Source organism: Ovis canadensis, chromosome 6 (assembly GCF_042477335.2).
Source record: "Ovis canadensis isolate MfBH-ARS-UI-01 breed Bighorn chromosome 6, ARS-UI_OviCan_v2, whole genome shotgun sequence".
Classification (NCBI taxonomy): domain Eukaryota; kingdom Metazoa; phylum Chordata; class Mammalia; order Artiodactyla; family Bovidae; genus Ovis; species Ovis canadensis.
Window position 1 is genome coordinate 114461993 of NC_091250.1, and position 19816 is coordinate 114481808.

The following is a 19816-nucleotide window of genomic DNA, read 5'->3' on the forward strand; positions in this document are numbered from 1 at the left end:
AAAATGAAAATGAAAAATGGTGAATTATTCATTCTTTGTTCCTTTTTTTCCCAAATATCACTGTGAACTTTTTCTGTGCTTATTCTTCTGCATGTAGAAGCACACAAAACTGTACATACAGAAACGCGTGTGCACGGAAAACATGTACACGCAGAAAACTGTACATATCAAAAGTATACACTTCAGTGAATTGTCACAAGTGAAAGCCACCATATAGTCAGTGCTCAGAAAAAGAAGCAAAATATTACCAGCACCATGAAAGCCTCTGTCCTGCTTTCTCCTAATCTCTATCCCTAACCCCCAACCCCTAAGAGTGGTCATTAGTATATATTAATTTTGCCTGCTTCTTATGTTTATATAAATGAAGTCATGTAGTATATATACTCTTGTCTTTCTTCTTTTGCTCAACTTTAGATATTTATCCACATTGTTAGAGGTATTTTCTTCATTTTTGTTGTTATGTGGTATCCCATTCTGTGACTATACCACATTGTTTATCCTATTGCCTTGTCATTGGCTATTAGTAATAGTACTGCTATGAATATTCTTACATATTTGACTCAGTTTTTAAATTTCATTTGTGTGTTACAATAAATTATGGTTGTGATTCTTCTTGATGCTCAAGTTGTCCCAAATATGACCAAATTATGTCTTTTTGACATGGTCCCCCTGTTAGTCCTTGAGTACTTGCCCAATATATAGTATAAGAAGATGCCTTAGGGTCCTTTTGTTTTTTTCCCTGCCCCAGACATGAAATCAGCTATTTTTTAAGGATTTCTAGTTCCTCTTAATGAGGTTAGCAAGATCAGGATACTAGATATGCTCAGTGATGCTGGATGTCATTGTCATTTAGGCTCTTTGAATATATAGAGCTAAAAATAAATTTAAAAAGAAAAAGTCTGTTCATAATTTTATTTCCATTAGTTCACTTTTTAATATCATCAGTTATCATGTGAATTTCCATCACTTAAAGGTACTCGAAGATGTAAATTGAGACTATGAAAATCAAGTTTTCCATCTGAGAAATGTTTGTTCATCTTTCATCAGTTGTTTATTATTACCAGAAGGATGCATGTTTGTTACAGAAATATAAATAAGCAAGAAGAAGAAAATAGCAGTTAGCTGTAATTTGAACCATTTGTAACATTTTGGCATATGACTGGTTCTCCATATCCATGGGTTCTGCATCTGCAAATTCAACCACCCATGGATTAAAAATATTTCGGGAAAAATTTTTTAGAACGTTCCAAAAGCAAAACTTGAATTTGCCAGCCAGAACTATTTATATAACATTTACATTGTATTTACATTTACATTGTATTACATTACATTACAATGTACATTGTATTATACATAATCTGGAGATGATCTAAAATATGAGAGGATATATGAAGGTGGTGTAAATAGAGCATCATTTTACTTAAGTGACTTTTGCATTGGCAGGTTTTGGTATTTATGAGGGAGTCTTGGAACCAGGCCCTGTTGGCTACTGAGAGAATGATTGTGTATCATAGTCTTCACAGATGAATATAGAGATGATCCTTATTATTCACAGATTCCATGTAGGTGAATCTACCTACTTGCTAAAATTTGTCACCCCCTCCCAAATCAATACTTGAGGTGCTTTTACAGTCATTTGCAGACATGTGCAGAGCAGCAAAAAATTTGAGCCCCTCTACTTATTTATATTGTTTCCAGCTGGTGTCGAACAAGGTGATGTTCTACATTGTTTCAGCTCTCCTACTATAAACAAATGTCCTTTTTTGTGGTCTATTTGATACTCTTCACATTTTCACACATTTGTTGATGGTTTTGCTGTTTTTAAATGGTCCCCAAGCATAGTGTCATAGTATTGTGTTCTCAAGTGTGGCAAGTCTGTGATGTGTCTTATGGAGAATGTACATGTGGTAAGTTAGATAAGTTCTTTCACATGAGTTTATAGTGTAAGCCATAAATTAAGGTGCCTTTAAACAAACACACGAGACGAGATTACATGTTGACCAGCTGACAAAAATGCTGTGACCAGGAGCTCATAGGAACCTAATCCTGTGTCAACCGTAGGAGCAGCAGTTGAGTATTCACTAATTCAGTGTTGGCAGTGACTTTATAGGACATAGCTACTACAAATGATGAGGATCAACTGTATATTTTAGTAGGCAAAAATTGGGTCCTAAGAAAGATTGTTTTTCACTGAAAGAAGAGTGAGAATATTTGATGCTCATTTGTTTCCCTTAGGACAGCAGCGTTCTCGGATGCTAGCTACTCTTTTTAAGGATGAAAGGTGCCAGCAGCTTGCTGCTTATGGGATCCTAGAGAAAATGTACCTAGATAGGATCATCAGAGGAAATCAACTTCAAGAATTTGCTGCCATGCTGATGCCTCACCAGAAAGCAACTACAGCTGATGGTAATGACTGCTTCTTATAAGTATGTGGTAGTGAACATTCGGGTCACACTAGTGGAACATATTTTAAATTTGAAGAGTCTTGATATCTTTCTGTAATATTTTTATCTAATGCTTGATAAAAAATGAATATTGACTGAAGATGAATATCATACATGGATATGAGTTTGAAATATAAGGGTAGACCTATTGGAAAGCATTTTTTGGAATATTTTTTGGAAACTGAAAAGGCAGAAGAATTATAGGCTAGGCTTATAGCACCTGATTTTTTAAAAACTCAAACCATTTGGTAAGTACCTTAATGAATTTTAAACATCAGTTTGTGACAGCATAATTACTCAGTCCTGTTCTAGACAGAGCAAAATTTGGCACAGTAGCTTGTGCAAGCTTATTAAGGGGTAAGTGTTTCCAATAAGAATAGAACTTGGTGTTATGTTTCCTACTATTTGCTTAAGTCAGACTATCTTTGCTGGGAAAGATTTTTTAATAGATGCTTGTTCATAACATCAATAATTTTATGTATGTTCATCTATAGAGATTTTAAGGTAGCTTATAACAGTAGCACACATGACTAAAAATACAGATGTAGATCACTAGAAATATGGAAAAGGTCAAGACAGACATGCAGATCTGTCAAACTCATTGCCTTGGACTCACTGTCATCCCATATTGAAGAGAATCTAGCTGTATACAATTATTTATATAAGATTTGGCAAAAAGGTATATATACCTCACCAGTCACTGCCCTAGATCCCAGATTTACTGAAGCAATTATATTGATCTATTGAATTTCTTTTATTTAATTGTACATTAAGAAATAATTATCTTTCTGTCTAAAGGAGATAATTTATTCTATAGAATATTCTTTATGAAGATAGTGAGAAAAATTCCATTTCAGTCTTAGGATTAGTTGTAATTCTCCAAGCACTTGATTTAATTTAAATAATGTGAGTTGATAAACTGATTGATTTTCTTAATTTGATAGGCTGCTAGAAAGTTTAAAAAATTAAACTTGTAGCCCACCTGTAATGGGTGTGTTTTGACCATTGCTATTCTTCTTTTTCTTTTTTAATTTTAAGATTTCTTGTCTCCTGTGTATTCTGAGCAACTTTAATAAATTATTTTGCAGGAAGTTATCTGATAAAAGCTAAATAAATAAGAAAAAGTTTCCAGAACTGATATAGTTAAACTTCAGATTTGACTTTGTGCTTTCTGGCCAGAGAAAGAAAAAATAAAATCAGATTACTCTTCTAAAATGAGGGATTCTAACTAGGATCTCTGAGAATGCAAATGATTTTCAAATTTCTCACAGGAGACTGTGTATATAGGACAGGTATTTTGTCTTCTTCTTCCATTTTAGCCTTTGTTACTTTATTTATTTTTCGTGACCATCTTTGTTTATTGTCATTACAACCCCTAGGCTAGCACTCTTGAGACACAGTGTTGTTACTCTTACAATTCAGCGGTTTTAGCATATTCCCAGGGTTTTACAGTGTTACTGCTAAGCTGTTTTCTGCTCTGTAGATTTGCCTATTCTGATCATTTCATATAAACGGAACCATACAGTGTGTGATCTGTTGTGACTGGCTTCTTTCACTTACCTTGATGTTTCCACGGTTCATCTGTGTTGTAGTGTACATCAGTACTTCATTCGCTTTTATTGCCAGATAACATTGTGTTACCTCATTTTATTTCATCAGTTGATGGACAGTTAGGTTCTGTTGTGAACATTCATGTAAAAGTTTTTGTACGGACATAGGTTTTTTATTTTTTTTAATTTTTGATTCTCTTGGATATATATCTAGGAGTGGAATTACTGGGTCATATGGTAGCTAATGTCTGTACAAACACTCTTACATGAATGTTCACAACAGCATTAAACACCCTAAATGTCCATCAGCTGGTAAAGAGGTATGCTGCAGTCCATGGGGTCATAAAGAGTTGGACATGACTGGGCACCTGAATAGCAACAGCTGCATGGTAACTATATTTATTCTTTTGAGGAGCTGCCAGACTGTTTTCCAAAATGACCGCCGCAGTTTACCTTCCTGTGTGTGAGGGTTCCATTTTCTCCATGTTTTCTCCCACAGTTGTTATTATCTGTCTTTTTGATTGTCTTCATACCCACTAGTCATCCTAGTGGGTATGAAGTGTGGTATCTTGTTATGGTTTTGACTTGCATTTCCCTGAGGGCTTAATGATGTTGAACACCTTTTCATGTGCTTATTGACCACTTTTAAATTGGGTTATTTGGTTTTTTTATTATTAAATTGTGTGAATTCTTATATATTCTAGATGTTATCATTGCCAGATAAATGTCTTCTCCCATTGTATGTGTTGTTTCTTCACTGTTGATGGTATCTTTTGAGACCCAAAAGTTATTAATTAATTTTTATCCAATTTATGTTTTTTCTTTTGTTGTTTGTACTTTAAGTGTTGTATCTAAAAGGCTGTTGCCTAATTCAGGGTCATGAAAAGTTGCTCTGTTTTCTTCTATAAGTTTTATAATTGCAGCACTTATATTTAGGTCTTTGATTAATGTTAAATTAATTTTTGTATGTGGTGTGAAGTAGGGGTCCAACTTTACTTTGCCTGTGAATATTCAGCTGTCCTAGCACCATTTGTTGGACTCTTTATTTCCCCACTGAATTACCTTGGCATCTTTGGTGGCAATCAGTTGACTGTAAATGTGACTTTATTTCTGGACTCCAAATTCTATTCCGTTATTCTATATGTCTGTCTTCACACCAGAATTCCCCGGTCTTGATTACTGTGTCTCAGTAGTAAAATCAGAAAATCAGAAATTTTGAGCCTTTCAGCTTTGTTCTTTTTCAGAATTGTTTTGGCTCCTCTGGGTCCTTTGAGTTTCCATGTGAATTTTAAGATGAGTTTGTCAGTCTCTGTGAAGAAGCCAGATGGGATTTTGTTAGGGACCGCACCGAGCCTGTAGATCAATTTGGGGAGTGAACAATATTAAATCTTCTATATTTTCCTATTTATTTAGGTCTTTATATTGGAAAGTGGCTAAGAGAGTCAATCTTAAAAGTCCTCATCGCAAGAAAAAAATTATAACTGTGAGGTGATGATGCTAGTTAACTAAACTGGTGATGATCATTTCACAGTATATACATATATCAACTCACTGTTATATACCTTAAATGAATACAATGTTACATGTTAATTATATCTCAATAAAAGGGAAAAAAAGAATTGGGTGAGCCCAACAGTCTAACACTTTCAGGATGGGACCTTAGGTCCAGAACTCTGTCAGGCCCTGTTTTATCTTTCTTAGGGGAAGATCCTATGCCTGAGATCTCACGAAGGGATCTTGCCATCCAAACACTTCTCACATTTGCCTCAGGACAGTACTTGTGCAGTGCCCAGAGAAATAGAGACATTCCCATTGCTCTGTATGTTTTTACTTATCAAGCTGTAAGCATGATTGCATGAGTGTTTTGCTGCTGCTTGCTGATGAAATCTGTGCTTATAGCAAGAGAAGAGAAGGCAATGAAGCTGCTAACTAGTCCAAGGAAGCAAAAGCCCAAATCCAGAGGACTAAATCTGTTCAGCTAATAAGTAGCTACTTGCCAGTCATCTTCTAAATGTTATTTTTATTTAATTGTATGATTCCAAATGTACCAATTAGGGTATCTTGGTTGCTTTTAAAATGTTGATAAGAATAAAGACAATGATTATGAATTATTACATGTCTGGAAATTTTTTTTTTTAAAGACGTGTTTTTTAAGAGTGTAAACCTAGTTTCAAAATTATAACTTTCTTATTTATATTTAAGGTTCTAGCATCTTGGACAGAGCTGTTATTGAACACAATTTATTGTCTGCAAGCAAATTATATAATAATATTACTTTTGAAGAACTTGGAGCCCTTTTAGAGATTCCTGCAGCTAAGGTATTTTCTTATTTCCAATACATAAAAAGGAAGTTAAGAGACTAAATCATTGATATAAAGAGAAAATAAAATACATACAGCTGGACCTCAAGAACTGTGGATGAAAAATTTGTGGATATGGAGGGGGCCAGCTGTATTCATTGTACTACTCCATTTTATGTAAGGGTCTGGAGCCTCAGTGGATTTTGGTAGCCAGGGCCCTCATGGAACCAACCCCCCAGGGCTGATATTGAGGGATGGCTATAATCGGTAAATATTGTATACATTGTATGTATACAATAAAAACATAAATAAAAAGCCTCAGATAAATGGAAGTAAATTATTTGAGTGTTAAAATAGTACTATAATGGAATTAATTGTCTTTGGTTTTGGATTTTTTTTAAGTTGTAATTCATGGTAAAGTGACCTAGAATGGAAATCTTAAAGGGGTTCCAGGTTATGACTCCCATTTTGTAAGAATATCTTTGTTTCGTATCTGTTCAAATCCACTTCAAAGTGGTTTCTGATTTTTAACTACCATTTGCCTCAGTTCTTTTTCCTGCCCTTTAATGACTATGGTAATACTATAAGCTATTCTATTGTAACTTCTGTGGTGGATTTAACTTAAGAAGTTGGCTGCGTTATTAGGGAGTTGATTTCATTCTTAGTCATGATTTGGTTGGCTATGTGTAAATTCCAGAAAAGTGCCAGTATTATTTAGAGGGTATTTCAGGTGTCATCTACAGAACACTCTGTTAATTTTAGATAAAGCAAGCAATCAACCTTACTTTTACTAACTTGTAGACCTTAAAGTCATGCAGTTATGGTCATGTCTCCTTTATCTGGTAGAAAATACTGAATTAAAATTTCACTAACACGGTTCCTTTACATGTATGCATTTCATACACAATGGAGGCAGTGGAACCATTTTGGAACCAAAGCTTTAGTTCCCATTAATAGATGCTTGCTTCTTAGGCTTTGAGGCATAACTTCCTTGCTGAGACTAAGGGAAGTGAATATATTTTTAGCAGTAAATGCTAGTCACAGTCTGTTCGGGAGTGAATTAGGGTTGATTATGAACATGATCAGAATTACTATGACTTACAATCCAGTTTCCTTAATAGACAGTAAACATGAAGTATGTCTTTAGGAATCAGAGGACTTTCTGCTCCCCTTTAATTGTCTTTTAAATCCTTTCATTTCCCTGTTAAATTTGAACACTCTTCTTCCTTTCAGTTTTTCCTTCAAAAAAACTACTGTCTTAAATAGTTTTGGGGGTGATAATGTGAAAACTGAACTGAAATGGAATAAGAAAAGCTAGGGATTTTTTTGAGGTGTGGATCCCAGAGAGAAGAAAAATTGTGAGTTTGATTTTGAGCAGAGAGGAAAAATTGCTAAGAGGGCTAGGTGCTTGTTCAAAATCTTACAAGAGAAACAGATCCCAGTTAGCGTAAAAGAATGGATTGTACCCAGAAAGAATTGGGGAATTAAATAGGCAGACTTACAAGATTTGCTCTTGTAACAAACGGCAGATGAACACATACATAAGGCTTAGTGATGGTCAGCTAACCCAAAAGCTTTCAGTTCTGTTGATGAGCATGTGTGAATAACTCGATGTGATAATTAAAATGTCTAAGAGTTTTGTTTTTTTTTTTAAACAGGCAGAAAAGATAGCATCACAAATGATCACAGAAGGACGTATGAATGGATTTATTGATCAGATTGATGGGATAGTTCATTTTGAAAGTAAGAAGTTTTGCTTGGTTATAGCATGATGAAATGACAGTATTGTGTATTTGTGATTAAAACATGCTGAGTGAGCAATTGCCAAGCATTTTCCTTTGACGCAGAATCTTACTACTGGAATGAACTTACTTCCTAGAGAAATTGTTGTTGTTGTTGTTCAATCACTCAGTCGGGTCCGACTCTTTGTGACCCCATGGACTGCAGCATGCCAGGCTTCCCATCCTTCACCATGAGCAGGAGCTTGTTCAAACTCATGTCCATTGAGTTGGTGATGCCATCCAACCATCTCATTCACTATCATCCCCTTCTCCTGCCTTCAGTCTTTCCCAGCATCAGGGTCTTTTCCAGGGAGTCACTTCTATGCATCAGGTGGTTAAAGTATTGGAGCTTTTCTTTAGGATTGACTAGTTCGGTCTCCTTGCAGTCTGAACGCAAGGAGGAAAAATTGAAACTGGGATTGCTGTATTCATTCATTTACTCACCAAACATTTATTGACTGTACCATGTAATGGGTGTGTAGAAAGGACAGTTGCATTTCCTATTCAACAGCTCACTAAACTGATGGAGGCAGACGGATAAGTAGATCTCGTTTGTCTTAATGCCTCCTCAGCCCCTCTTGCCACCTCACTTGTGCCCTGGACCTTACTGTACCAGAACCATTCTGCTTGGACAGTTGTGACTTGAAATACCCGACTCTGGCCATGGCCTTTCCCCAGCCTTTCTAGTGGTCTCTCTCGGGTACATCTGCTTCACCTCTTCCTTGACCGTGCTGGAGCCTTCCGTCTGTGACTTTCACTTTCCTCCTGTCGTCCTAGCCCTTTAAAAGTCTTTTACTTTATCTTATTATTTTAAAAAGTTGTTTGTATTTGGCTGTGCCTCGTTGTGACATGCAGGATCTTTTTTTTTTTCCTAAGTTGCAGCATAGGAACTCTTTAGTTACGGCATGTGGGATCTAGTTCCCTGACCAGGGATTGAACCCGGGTCCCCTGCATTGGGAGTAGAGTCTTAACCACAGGACCTCCAGGGACGTCTCCCTTTTTAGTTTTGCTGTTCTTCCTATCCAGCTTAGAGTTCATGGTTCATCATTTCAGTTACTCTTTTGCAGAGGCCCCAGACCACTTGCCTACTAACTTTGTTCCTGCTGTCCAGCAGGTCTTCACCTTGAATGACCCCATCCTTCGGCCTTTTCCAGGCCTGTCCTTGAGTAGCTAAACTAGGGTTGCTGGACAAGAGTCAAGAGTCCCAGATTGATTGATAGCGCTGCAAATCCAGGGTCCTCGGTTCTCCACACTGCCTGGGATTCTTCGTACATTTCTCTAGCCCACTCTTTTTCCCTACTCTGCTGTGACTGGTTCTGATCTCAGTTTCCTAAATCTCCGACTTTTGTCCTCCTTCACCCAGGAGAAAACTGCATTTCCTGTTCATAGAGAGAAGAAAAAAAAAGCTGTTCATATGAAATTACCTTAACTTCTTTATCAGATTTATAAACTCCTAAATGTTAAATATAGATTGAATTTTGTCTTTTTCTTCTTTCATGTTATGCTGGAGATGGTTTCCATCTCTCTTTCTAGTTCTTCCACTTGGGATCCCTTCTCCGAACTCTGCCACTCCCTACCCCCAACAGAAATCTTTTTAAAGAACTTGAGCTTAGCAATTATTTTGTCCATTTTCATCCTCCCCCCCCCCTTTGTTGGCTTTTTTCTATCAATATTTAAACATACTCGGGTCTCTTCTGTTTTAGTAAAAATCCTTTTATCTTTCAGGCTTCATCTTGGCTTTGCATCATATCGCATAGGGTTGACCATTTACTCCTTTTTGATTGCCCGCCACCCCCTTGACTTCTGTCCATCTCCTTCACCATGTTCTCCTGCTTCTCCGCCTTTTTCTCCAGGTGTTCTTCCCAGCCATCTCTGTAGACTCTGTAGTGCTTTACATTTAAATATTGGGGCTGCTTAGGACTTACTCCTTGGCCTTTTCTTCTTGCTCTGCTGAGTTACCCTAGTAACCTGGTACCCTCTCATTTACTCCTATTGATCCATCTCTGTGCAGATAATACTTAGATTTCTAGTGTAAGTCTCCCTTCTGAATCCCAGACTCAGCGGCTCTAATTGACAAATAGGTGTTTCCCACCTGACTGCTTCGTGGGCATCTCAGAAGGAACATATCCAAAACCACATTGACCATTTCCCCTCCCTGCCTGCCTCTCAGAACAACCAACCAGCTATCCAGAACTAGAGCATTCACCTTCTCCAGCACCCTTATCCTTGACCCCTTCTTTTCTTTGCTGCCCGGAATCCTTTCAACTTTCTGTCTTATGTGTATCTAGAATCCACATACTTTGCTTCATTTGTTCCTGTGACCACTCTATTCTAAGTTCCTGTACCCTCTTTTGGGCTTAAGAAATAGCCTCTTAAGTTTTTCTTCATGTCTGCAATTGCTTCTTTCTAGTCCCATTACCCTGCTATAGCCAGAGTGATCATGATCTTTGAAAAATGCAAACAGGCAGAAAAAAGAAATAAAAACCAAATGATTCAGTGTCTATTCCATTACATGCTGGTTGAATGGTTTCCCCATTGCTTGTAGAGTAAAATTCTGCAAAGTCTCCAAAAGATCGTGCATGACCCTTTATGAATTTCTCTTTCCAGTCCAGCCCACAGGTCTTTTTGTTTTCTCCATCACTGTAGGTTCCTTCCCATATCAGACATTCCAGAATAGCCATCCCTCCACAGCTAGCCTCTCCAGTCATCTTCTATTGGTCCCCATGTCTTAGTTTCAACAGCGTTAATCAATAATGATTTTCCTGACTCCTCAGTTTAGGAGTAGCTCTAAGTTATATGTTCTTGTCACCCTGAATTTCTTGCTAGCATTAATCATAATTATTTCCATTTCTGTAGCTCTTTGTCTAAATGCCTGTTTCTGTTACCAAGCTCAGCTTCCTAGTGATCAATATTAAGTGTTTCTTGTTCTCCATATGTCCAACATCTTTTCCAATGCCCTGCCTATTGTAAGTGGGAAATAAATAATTATTGAATTAACAAATACAGTATATGATCAATAGTATAGCAGAGGGGTCACCAAGTAAAAGAACAATTTAAATTAATGTCTGCCAACTTGATAGAATATGGAATATTTTCCTTTCTAATTTTCTTAGATTAAAAAAATTACAATGGTAAATCTGCTCTTATTAAGAAGTAAATATTACACCAGTGACTAAAGGAAGAGTCTCTAATATCTTTTCACTGTCTCTTGCATTCCTCTAACCCCACCTGTCTGGCACAACTAGTATCAGTCTGAAATCTTGTCTGTCTTTCTGCATGCTTATATAGAGAAGTAAAAAAAGGTAGGGACTTTAAAAAATGGCATCCTGCCTTAAAGTACATAGTATTCTACAAAGTGTTTTTTTTTTTTAAGTTAATGTACCATGAACATATTTTCAAGTCACTAGATATAAAATCTAATTTATTTGTTTTAATAGTTGTGTGGTTATTTCATGGAGTTCAACTGTTCACCTGTTGCTAGACATTCAGGTGGTTTCCTTGTGCAAATCTTTAAATCCTGGGACACTTAGTTCTCTAGAATGAAGTCTCAGAAGTTGCATACTTTGATGTTTCAGAGGATATATGTATTTTGATTAATAGCTACTCAGAAAGCTATAGCCATTTACGCGTCCACCAACATGAGAAATGAAGCTTTAACAATTGGATATTCTTTTTTTTTCATCTTTTGCCTGTTGTTGGGGGGAAATACTGCATTATTGTCTTACTGTACATTTCCTTGGCACTGGTGAAGTTTAAATCTTTCCATGTGTTGGTCATTAGCATTTTCTCGTCTGTGAATTGTTATTTTTTCTTACATATTTCCTTCCTTTCTTCTCCATACCTTTCCTATATCAATGTTACAGATACTTTTCTCATTCTATCAGTTGTGTTTCTGTTAGGCAATGTGTACCATAAACCCTAACCCCAGACACATTTAAAAGTTTTTTTTGCAGCCAAATATGTCCATTTTTAATTTTATGACTTTTGTGTTTTCTGTATTGAGTAAGAAAGTCTCCTTCATTTTGGGGTTAAATTAATATTTAAAGTTTCTTTAATATTTTATTTATTATTTTATATTTACAAATTCAGTCTGTAGTTCATTTTTGTGTATAATTTTAAATCATAGTCTAGCTGTTTTTTTTTAAAGATAGATTGCCAATTATATGAGTATCATTTATTAAATAAAGCATCCTTTCTGATCTTTGAAGTGTATTAGGTTTCATGTGGTGCTAGTTGTAAAGAACCCGACTGCCAGTGCAGGAAATGTAAGAGACGTGGGCTTGATCCCTGGGTCAGGAAGATCCCGTGGAGTAGGGCAAGGCAACCTACTCCAGTATTCTTGCCCGGAGAATCCCATGGGCAGAGGAGCCTGGCGGGCTGCAGTCCGTAGAGCTGCAAAGAGTCAGACACAACTGAAGCGACTTAGCACGCACACACGTTTCACAAATTAGTTTGGATGTCTTTCTGTTCCATGGATCTGTAACAATATTGCGTAATTTATAAGAGAGTTTGCTCTTGATAGAGCAGACCCTGTCCCTCCACTACTATTTTTTAATTGAGTCAAGATTCACATCTGTGAGATTAATCATTCCGTATCATTTAGTATGTTTCCAGTGTTGTACAGCCACCATCTCTGCCTGGTTCCAGAATAGTTTTATCTTCTCAAAAAGAAGCCCCATGCCCCTTAAGCACTTACTCCTCATACCTCTCTCTCTCCAGCCCCTGGCAGCTAATTTCTGTTGTTTCTATGGATTTACCTGTTGTGGATATTTGATATGAATGAAACCATGCAATATGTGACCTTTCAGCTTCTTTCACGTAATGTAGTGTTTTCAAGTTTCACTCATGTTATAACATGTAGTCAGTACTTCATTCCTTTCTAAGGCTGAGTAATACTTAGTTGTGTAGATGTACTATAATCCTTCCCCTGTTTTTAATTTTCAAAATTATCTTGGCTATTCTCAAACATCAGTTTTTCCATATTAACTTCAGTAATTTTATCTTGTTCAGGAAGCAAAACAGAGAAAGGGGGGATTGTCTTGGAAATTTCTTTAAATTTATGTATTAATAGAAAAGGACTGATATTTTTAAGATATTACATCTTTCCAGCTGGAAATGTGGTTTGTATCTGCTCAAGTTATTTTATGTCCTTTAGTCAGATTTTATAGTTTTTTTTCCCGTCATTAATTCTGTGCCCAAATTTGTAAATGTTGATGCTGTTTTGGATGGAGCTGCTCCCTCCCTAGTTTTTCATTTCTAACTGCAGATTGCTGTGCAGAGAAAAGCCTGCTAGATCATGAGGTTTTTTGTTTGGAGTTTAAATATTAAAATATTCTTTAGAGTCCAGTAGAGACAGCGTGGAGTAGGTAAATAGGCTTACTTTCCCCAGTAGGTGGCAGTGTCTTATGAAGGTATAAAGTGAAAGAAAGTGAAAGTCGCTCAGTCCTGTCGAACTCTTTGTGACCCCACAGACTATACACTCCATGGAATTCTCTAGGCCAGAATACTGGCGTGGGTAGCCTTTCCCTTCTCCAGGGGATCTTCCCAATCCAAGGATCAAACCCAGGTCTCCTGCGTTGCCGGCAGATTTTTTACCAACTGAGCCACCAGGGAAGCCCAAGAATCCTGGAGTGGGTAGGCTGTCCCTCCTTCAGGGGATCTTAAGGTATAAACTGAGTGAGACAAGCACTTCAGTGCTTTAACTTCAGTGAAGTCATCTTACTGTTGTGGCTGAGGTGGTTTGATTGGTTTTATTTTGTATATTTTTGTTTTGTTTTATATTCTGTGCCAGTGACTGGAGTACTTTTCTTAACTGTTGCTTAATTAGCTTAATTTTATCGGCCAAGAGTTTCGTATTAAACTTTTAAAAATCAGCGTTTCTGTATTTTGTCTTCTAACTCACATTCACTACGGTCGCAAAGGAGTAACTTCAGCTTTGTACATTATTCCTTTTTTCTCTAGCACGAGAAGCCCTGCCAACATGGGACAAACAGATCCAGTCACTGTGTTTCCAAGTGAATAACCTGCTGGAGAAAATTAGCCAGACAGCACCAGAATGGACAGCTCAAGCCATGGAGGCCCAGATGGCTCAGTGACTCCTGCAGGCCGTCTGTGCACACTACACCTTTCCCATGTTGTACGGATTCATTTCACTATCTCTCAGAAACATTTGCATCATGACCTTGCATCGTTCAATCCCTTTTATGCTGGATTTTATTTAAAGAAGACATTATTAGAGCAGGAAGTACAAGCATTTAAAAAATATGTAGTTCCCATTTATTCAGGGTCTCTGTGTATCAAGCTAACTCAGATGTTTTGAAAGCTTTTTCTTTAAACAGAGTAAGTGACATATCTGTGGCTAAGGAGTTTGGGATTTGTGATAACTTTGTAGTCATGTAAAAATAAGTGCTTTGTGCCTCTCCACAGGTGGTTATTCTAATAAATGGAGAAGTGAGCCAAATAAAAGTAGTACTTTTGTTTTTAATTAGTGAATAGTCTTTTGTTCCTTTTCCCTTTTGCTTCTGCAGACAATTATTTGTCCCGTAGGCAAGAAATGAAAAGATAAGCCAAAAAGCCTCTTCCCTAGGTATTCACAGTCACAGAGCCAAGAGTCAGCACTTGAAATACTTGTACCAAGTCTGAGAGCACACAGTGGGGAATTTTTTATTTAGCAGAGAAGGATCAGCAAAGACTCCTCAGAATCATTCCAGCCTCCCTTCATAGAGAACATGGGGAAGGACTTTTACAAAAGAGTCTGTAGGCAACTACCAGTTTCAACTCAAACATGTAAGGAGCTCAAGTAGTCCCTCCATCCTCACAGCAAGAGACGGCTTAACAGGTGGAAAAAAATCAATTCCTTTTCTTAGGTCCACCAGAGAATTGAGGTCACAGGGCACACCACCACCCCCAAAACTGGAAAAATAGAGTCACAGTAAAGGTCAGCTTACCAGGAGCAGACCAGCTGGAGCCAGTAACTGGTGAATAGTGAGATGGTAACTTTGAGAAATTACTGGAGGCTAACTATGGACTAGGGCTTCTGTGGAGGCTCAGTGGTAAAGAATGCCTGCAATGCGGGAGATGTGCGTTAGATCCCTGCTTTGGGAAGATCCCCTGAAGAGGGAAATGGCAGCCCACTCCAGTATTCTTGCCTGGGAAATCCCATGGACAGAGGAGTCTGGTGGGCTGCAGCCCATGGGGTTGAAATAATAGCAATAAGTTTGGATTGGCAGGACAGTTAAAACCCCCTGGTACTCCAGGAAGTTCTCATGATTAAGATGAGGGATCCCCTTGTGTTTCAGGGGAGGAGAAAGCGACTATTTTGAAATACTTCCAGATCATTTTCCATGACAAAGGCCTGCCCTCTGAAGGAAATTACTCTACCAAGGCCTTATCTGACCTGGGGAAAAGCCAGCTGGATATTTGCAGTCCCTGTTAGCCTACTTGTGACATGACTTAGCAACTAAACAATTTTTTTTTAGACAACATGTCAAGAGTTGACTTATTGGAAAAGACTCTGATGCTGGGAGGGATTGGGGGCAGGAGGAAAAGAGGACAACAGGATGAGATGGCTGGATGGCATCACTGACTCAATGGACGTGAGTCTGAGTGAACTCTGGGAGTTGGTGATGGACAGGGAGGCTGGCGTGCTGTGATTTCATGGGGTCACAAAGAGTCGGACACAACTGAGCGACTGAACTGAAACTGAAGGTGTCAAGGACAGATGGGTAGTGTAATCAGAGAGATTGAAATTTCAGAACTATAAAATTTTAGAAATATATATAATTGATACACTAAGAAAGGATGGGGAAAATGGAATCAATATTTTTAATCAACAACAAAAAATGTGAGGCAAAAACTGATGAAACTGCAAGGAGAAATAGATGAATCCACTGTACTTGAAAACTTCACCACCATTCTGTCAGCCGTGGACAGATTGAGCAGGCAGAAAGTTACTAAGTACGTATTTGAACTCAACAGCACCATCAATCAACTGGATCTAATCTGATATTTCTAAACTACATACAACGATAGTACACTCAAGCTCACATAGAACATTCACCAGAGTAGACCATATCCTGGGTCATAAAACACAACAAGTTAAAAAAAATAGAAATAAAATGTATGCTCTCTGACCACAATGAAATGAAACTGAAAATAAACATAGCTGGAAATTTCCCTAAAACTTGGAGATTAAACAACATACTTCTAAATAACATGCAGATTAAAGAAGAAATCTCAAGAATTTGAAAATATTTTGAACTAAATGAAAATACAACTTATCAAAATTTGTGGGATGCAGTGCATGTATTAGGAAAGAAGAAAGATCTAAATAAGCTTCCACAAGAGGAAACTAGAAAAAAAATTAAATCCAAAGTAAGCAGAAGGGATGAAATAAGAAAAATCAGAGTAGAGTGTAAATAGTGAAACTTGGAAACAGGACGTTAATAGAAAATCAATGAAATCAAAGCCTGTTTCTTTGAAAAAATGAATAAAATGATTGACTCTAGCCAGACTAAGATAAAAAGAGAAGACAAAAATTACTAATATCAGAAATAAAAGGGTCATCACTACGGATCCTATGAAGATTAGAGGAATAATTAAGGATGAATAGCTCTATGCTGATAAATTTGATAACTTAGATGATATGGACCAATTCTATGAGCGATATCTACCAATTCTCACAAGAAATAATCTGAATAGGCTGATAACTATTAAATTTTTTAAATCAATAATTAATAACCTTCCATAACAGAAAGCACTGGGCCTAGATGAGTTCACTAGTGAATTTTATCAAACATTTAAGGAAGAAATCATACCAATTCTCTACAATCTCAGAAAATAGAAGCATGAGAACACTTCTTCATTTATTTTTTTTTTTAAGGCAAGCATCATCCTTCCACCAAAGCCAGATAAAGATATTATAAGAAAGGAAAAGTGCAGTTCTGTATCTATCATGAACATAGATGCAAAAATTCTTAACAAAATATTAGTGAGTCAAATCCAGCAATACATAAAAAGAATTATATGCCATGGCCAAGTGGGATTTATTCCAGGTGTATAAATTGTTCAACATTAAAAAATCAATTAATGTACTTCATCACATCCATAAGCTATAGAAGAAAAGTTCTTTGATCATACCAGTAAGTACAGAAAAAGCATTTTTATAAAACCCAACACCTATTCATGATAAATTTCAACAAGCTAGGAATACAGAGGAATTTCCTCAATTTAATAAAGAATATGTACAAAAGGAATGATGCTAAAGCTGAAACTCCAGTACACTACTTTGGCCACCTCATGCAAAGAGTTGACTCATTGGAAAAGACTCTGATGCTGGGAGGGACTGGGGGCAGGAGGAGAAGGGGACGACCGAGGATGAGATGGCTGGATGGCATCACTGACTCGATGGACGTGAGTCTGAGTGAACTCCGGGAGTTGGTGATGGACAGGGAGGCCTGGCATGCTGCGATTCATGGGGTTGCAGAGTCGGACACGGCTGAGCGACTGAACTGAACTGATGTACATAAACCCTATAGCTAAGATTATAATGGTGAGAAACTAGATTGCTACATTCTTTTCCCTAAAATCAGGAATAAGGCAAAGCTGTCCACTCTCACCACTCCAATTCTTTTGGCCATGCCCAGGGGCTTGTGGAATCCCCCACCAGTAATTGAACCTGCACCCTTGGCACCGAAAGCACAGAGTCCTAACTACTGGACTACCAGGGAATTCCCTCACCACTCTTATTGGACATTGTATTATAAGTCCTGGGTGATGCCGTAAGACCAGAAAAGAAAGTTAGCCTTTAAATACAGATTGGCCACAGATAGTGACTGCAGCCATGAAATTAAAGACATTTGCTCCTTGCAAGAAAAGCTATGACCAACCCAGACAGCATATTAAAAAATGGAGATGTTACTTTGCTGACAAAGGTCCGTATAGCCAAAGCTATGGTTTTTCCAGTAGTCATGTATGGATGTGAGATTTGGACATAAAGAAAGTTCTGAAGAATTAATGCTTTTGAACTGTGGTGTTGGAAAAAACTCTTGAGAGTCTTTTGGACTGCAAGGAGATCAAACCAGTCAATCCTAAAGGAAATCAGTCCTGAATATTCATTGGAAGGACTGATGCTGAAGCTGAAACTCCAATACTTTGACCACCTGATGCATAGCAGTGACTCCTTGGAAAAGACCCTGATGCTAGGAAAGATTGAAGGCAGGAGGAGAAGGGGACGACACAGGATGAGATGGTTGGATGGCATCACCAACTCAATGGACATGAGTTTGAGCAAGTTCTGGGAGTTGGTGATGGACAAGGAAGCTTGGTATGCTGCAGTCTATGGGGTCACAAAGAGTGGACATGACTGAGCTACTGAACTGAACTGGGAAGGAAGAAATAAAATTATCTCTGTTCACAGTTGACATGATTATCTATGTAGAAAATCTCAAGGAACCAGAAGAAAAAATTCTTGCAACTAACAAGCAGTTATAGCAAAGTTGCAGGATATGAGGTTAATATACAAAAGTCAGTTGCTTTCAGGACTTCCCTGGTGGTCCAGTGGTTACAAATCTGCCTTCCAATGCGGGGTTGCAGGTTTGATTCCTGGTCCAGGAACTAAGAACCCATGTGTCATAGGGCAACTGAGCCTACATGCTGCAACTACTGAGTCCGGTGCTACAACTGGAGAAGACTCCACAGTGCAACAATAGATCCTGTGTGCCACAGTGAAGATCCCAAGCGCTGAAACCAAGACCCAGCACAACCAGATAGATATATTTTTAAAAGTCAATTGATATATTTTAAACATCGAGCATTTGGAATTGGAAATTTGAAATAAGTATGCGTGTTTGAAGTAGGGAAAACAGGAAATTTGGAGAGGGAAAACATGATGATGGTGGTGGAATAGGCTAAAGAGGTAGATTGAGGCTACGTCGTGAAGGATCAGGGAAAGTTTTTTAGGATTTTTAGGATGTTTACAATTTTTTCATGGCAAGCAGTGTACAGGATGGACTGGGGAGAAAGCAATGGGAGCTGGAGTTACTAGAGGCCAAGAAACTAATTCAGGAGCTATAAACATGATTCTCAAAAGATGTAATACGGGCTTGGACTACATTCTTGGCAGTGGAGACAAACAGGAGCTGCTGCTACTGCTGCTAAGTCACTTCAGTTGTGTCCAACTCTGTGCGACCCCATAGACGGTAGCCCACCAGGCTCCCCCATCCCTGGGATTCTCCAGGCAAGAACACCGGAGTGGGTTGCCATTTCCTTCTCCAATGCATGAAAGTGAAAGGTGAAAGTGAAGTTGCTCAGTTGTGCCCAACTCTTAGCGACCCCATGAGCTGCAGCTCACCAGGCCCCTCCATCCATGGGATTTTCCAGGCAAGAGTACTGGAGTGGGGAGCCATTGCCTTCTCTGACAAAGAGGAGAGGACAGATCAATTCATTCAATAAACGATCTCTTCAGTTCAGTTGCTCAGTCATGTCCGACTCTGTGACTCCATGGACTGCAGCATGCCAGGCTTCCCTGTCCATCACCAACTCCTGGAGGCTGCTCAAACTCATGTCCATTGAGTCAGTGATGCCATCCAACCATCTCATCCTCTGTTGTCCCTTCTCCTTCCGCCCTCAATCTTTCCCAGCATCAGGGTCTTTTCCAGTGAGTCAGTTCTTGGTATCAGGTGGCCCAAGCGATTTGCATATGTATCTACTAGGTGTCAGGCATTTTTCTAGGCACTGCAGAT

The 19816-nt window shown here is 38.1% G+C and overlaps 1 protein-coding gene across 2 annotated transcripts in view; it reads left to right on the plus strand.

Annotated features, from left to right (window-relative positions):
• Nucleotides 1–14540, plus strand: part of COPS4 (COP9 signalosome subunit 4) — a 38592-nt gene extending 24052 nt beyond the window's left edge. Inside the window, exons 7-10 of one of the 2 annotated variants that reach the window (XM_069594543.1) lie at nucleotides 2236–2406; nucleotides 6197–6312; nucleotides 7953–8037; nucleotides 14037–14540. In XM_069594543.1, coding sequence (XP_069450644.1) covers nucleotides 2236–2406; nucleotides 6197–6312; nucleotides 7953–8037; nucleotides 14037–14170 — 506 coding nt within the window. In that variant the 3' untranslated portion in view covers nucleotides 14171–14540. The remainder of the gene's footprint in view (nucleotides 1–2235; nucleotides 2407–6196; nucleotides 6313–7952; nucleotides 8038–14036) is intronic. The other variant, XM_069594544.1, reaches the window with a different exon arrangement.
• The last annotated feature ends 5276 nt before the right edge of the window (nucleotides 14541–19816 follow it).